The following is a 3,240-nucleotide window of genomic DNA, read 5'->3' as shown; positions in this document are numbered from 1 at the left end:
ATCTTAGTAATGAGAAGGCCAGCCGACATCTTATCCATGCCACGACGCAGCTCTTTTGCTGTTGTCTCTTTTCTGATAATTGCTGAGCCAGGCATGAATAAAAAGTAACCGCCCTCGGTGCCATCCCTCCGGAAGTCGTGAAAACAAGGGGCGTGAAGGTGCCTTGCTCTACCTCTCGCACTCGCTCCCCGTACTCCCTCATCTTAACATTTTCGTGTTTCGTGTGAGCGGATTTCAAATCTTGGGCACGGTTGCTCGTGGCCATGGGGTTGAAAATACGAATATCGAAGAAGGCCCGCTGCCCCCGTGCCCAGAATCCGCTGGCACTGATGTCCAAGCGAGCGTCGTCGGCAGAGTTAGTGGACTGGAGTGAGAAGTTGCGGCCACCTGTGGGGATGAGGGGAGGCTCCACCCTGATGTCACGGGACACCTCGCTCAGCATCTCCGCAGTCACGTCTCTCACCTCGTCGTGGCGCATGCAGACGAAGCCTCCCGTCTTGCATGTCATGGCGTGGTTGGGGTCGAAGGGCGAACCGCACGTGCACTGTTGGTGAAGGTCCTCAATTGGCCACCCATATCGTAGGGCTAAAGCATCAACAAACTCCTGTTGATTTAAGCTAAAGCCTTTTGCTTTGATGGGGAGGCTGGTTAGCCAATTTGAGGCGCCGACTTCTCGTGCCATCTCGATTCTCCTCTTCAGATCCTCAGAGATCTGCGAAAGTGTATCCTGTAGCTGGGTCCTTTGCTTCGTCTCCCGCTCACTAGTGATCTCCTTTCTGGTGATTTGTTGCTGTCTTGCGTCTGGCTGTGTGTGTGTCTGTTGTGCTGTAATGGCTTCTGTTAGGCTGGCTGAAAGCCTAACGGAGTTTTGATATTCAATGTTTGCAGTCTTGCAAGGGTTTATTAAGCCGAGTCCCCCGAGCCTTGGTGGTAGTTCGAGAATGGTCCTCTCTACGGCTGTGGGATTTCGCCCACCCGATAGTGCTGGTATCAAGACCTTCTCGATTGTCTCTTCAAGTGGAGCGAGTAAGGGTTCAACGTTTGGTATGGTTCGCATTATGAAATTCCATCTCTGTTTGATGCCGAAGGTGAATGCTGTGTATGCAGAGTGTGGTTCCGTTGATGCAACCTGTGCCAGCGTCTTCAACTCTCTTACCCATTCCTCTACTTTTTTCTTGACATATTCATCCCTGGCTGCTGTTGTGCCAAGGACCGCTCCTAGGTGTTTCTCGCCGCCAGCCTTTACCTTTATATCAGTCTCGCAAAACGCTTCTCTGGCTTTGGCGAGATATTCAGGCTTTACAACTAACACTGACTTGCTGGCGTTGGGGTAGTATCCTTGTGGGGGGCCATGAGCTCGGATTAGGTCCCACCATTTCCGGATGTCACCTATTTTCCCGGCTCCTGTCAGGTCGTCGGCATAAGCAACTTGTTTAATGTTTGTGTGTTGGAAGCTGATGTGATCTTGCAGCTTGAGAAGACCAATGGCGTACATCGCCATGGCAACTGGGTCGCCTTGCGTTGTCCCCTCCGCTGACATAATCGTCTCACAGGTGTTGGTCCGTTTGTCGCTTATGTACAGTTCTGCTGGGCTACTGTATGTATTTCTGACATATTGTGCGAAGCTTGGGCATTTTATTTCAGTGTTGTGAATTGTAGCCTTTCGGTTGATATTATTGAAGGCATTTTCGGCGTCTACCATCAGCACGGCCTCACACTCAGGTTCTTCGTAAATGCCCCGCATGGCGTGAATGGCCGCCTCGCATCCTGCCTGTTGGCCTGCACACACCTGTAGGTTGCCGACGGCTAGTCTAACGTCGTCACCGACGACTCCCATAATAGCCTTGCCTATGATTCTTCGCAGAACCTCTCCAATGCCTATGGGGCGGCATCCTGGCTTCTTATCCAGGGCGATAAGGCGACAGGCTACGAGGGCCTCGAGGTGGTGGCAATTCTCTGTTGCTAATTTTCTTGCAAGGGCGGCTATGGCTTTGCACAAGTCGTTTGCTGCTGTTCCAAACTTGCTTGTGCTCAGGATATTTTTCCATCCATTTGCGTCAAGTCCAGATGGTCCGGCTGCGCCGTGGGTGTGGAGTGCATGTCTCCTAATCCTTTCGCCTGTAATTCTCTCGAAGATCTCCGGTGGTGGGGGATTGTATTCTCCATGGAACAAGGCATCCTCTGCCGCTTCCTTTGCAGGGGGGTGTTTTTCACTCAGCAGTCGGCGGGTGTTCTCGTCTAACGGCAGTGTTCCTGCTGTTTCATCTGATGTCAGGGTTCTTAATGCCTTAGAAACTTTTCCTTGTTTCATTAGGCTGGCAAATCTCATGGATTTATCTGTTTTTCTCTGTCTGGCATTTGATTTTCTATGCCTTTCCTGCAATTCCTTTGCCTCTTTAAGGAGCCCGAGGACGTCCCCTCTCTTCCATCGGTCTATTCTCCTCTTCATTGCCTTTACATCCTCGGTTGTTTTGGATTTGGCATGTGTCTTCTGACAGATGAGATGGGGTAGAATTGCCAGGGTTTTCAATGCTATTGGCTGGAGGAAGGTACCGTTCGTGTATTCCTTAATTAGGAATTCGAACTCCTTAATTAGTTCCTTCGTTGCGTTACATTTCGGTATGTCAAATAAATTACTTGGGGAGAAAGCAACTATTTTCCTGTAAGTATTTTCTGCTAGTGTTTTTGCCTCCTCAAGTGACATACACTGCCAATATCGGCTGGGGGTGATGTTAGCGTCCTCTCCCTGAGTTGCGGTTGTTGTATATCGTCGACCTGCTGTAATCCAGCTGTTGTTCCTATTTCGGCACTATTCCTGCTGGTCGGTCTCGGTTCTGCATAATTGTCCGACTCTGCATGTTGTGCACAGCCTTTCGCTTCTTGCACATATGCAATTGATACAGAGGCGAGTTGTACACGCACAGCAGCGGGCTCCTGTGGACATTTTTGAAGAAATGGGGTGAGGTGGGGGAGGGGGGGAGGGCGCGTAGTGGGTGACACTGTTAGTTCTGAATTATCGGTCACGGTGTTGTTGCCGTTTGCGCGCCTTACTATTTTTCCTTTCCTTTCCTATTTTCTTGGGAGAATTCTATTCTCTTTATATTCTTATAGTTTTGCCTTTTTCTATTAGTTGTGTTCACCTACCGTGTTTTGCCACTTTATGTTACACTATTCACGAAGAAAGCAGAATCTTTCACTTTTATCTTCCTCTCACTATCTGGCAAGATCGAATTGTCACGG

The 3,240-nt window shown here is 49.7% G+C and overlaps 1 protein-coding gene across 1 annotated transcript in view; it reads right to left on the bottom strand.

The window, feature by feature from the left end:
* The window catches only part of LOC147471526 (uncharacterized), a 3,038-nt gene extending 317 nt beyond the window's left edge, over window positions 1-2,721 (bottom strand). Inside the window, exon 1 of the mRNA XM_086538300.1 lies at window positions 1-2,721. This exon is cut by the window's left edge and continues 317 nt beyond it. Within this exon, the coding sequence (XP_086394426.1) occupies window positions 1-2,704 (2,704 nt within the window). The 5' untranslated portion in view covers window positions 2,705-2,721.
* Between the last annotated feature and the right edge of the window lie 519 nt (window positions 2,722-3,240).

This window comes from Penaeus japonicus, unplaced genomic scaffold (assembly GCF_977035675.1).
Source record: "Penaeus japonicus unplaced genomic scaffold, GWHDUDI00000001_assembly GWHDUDI00000007, whole genome shotgun sequence".
NCBI lineage: Eukaryota > Metazoa > Arthropoda > Malacostraca > Decapoda > Penaeidae > Penaeus > Penaeus japonicus.
The sequence above is the reverse complement of the archived record's forward strand: the minus strand, read 5'-3'. Positions and strand labels throughout refer to the sequence as shown.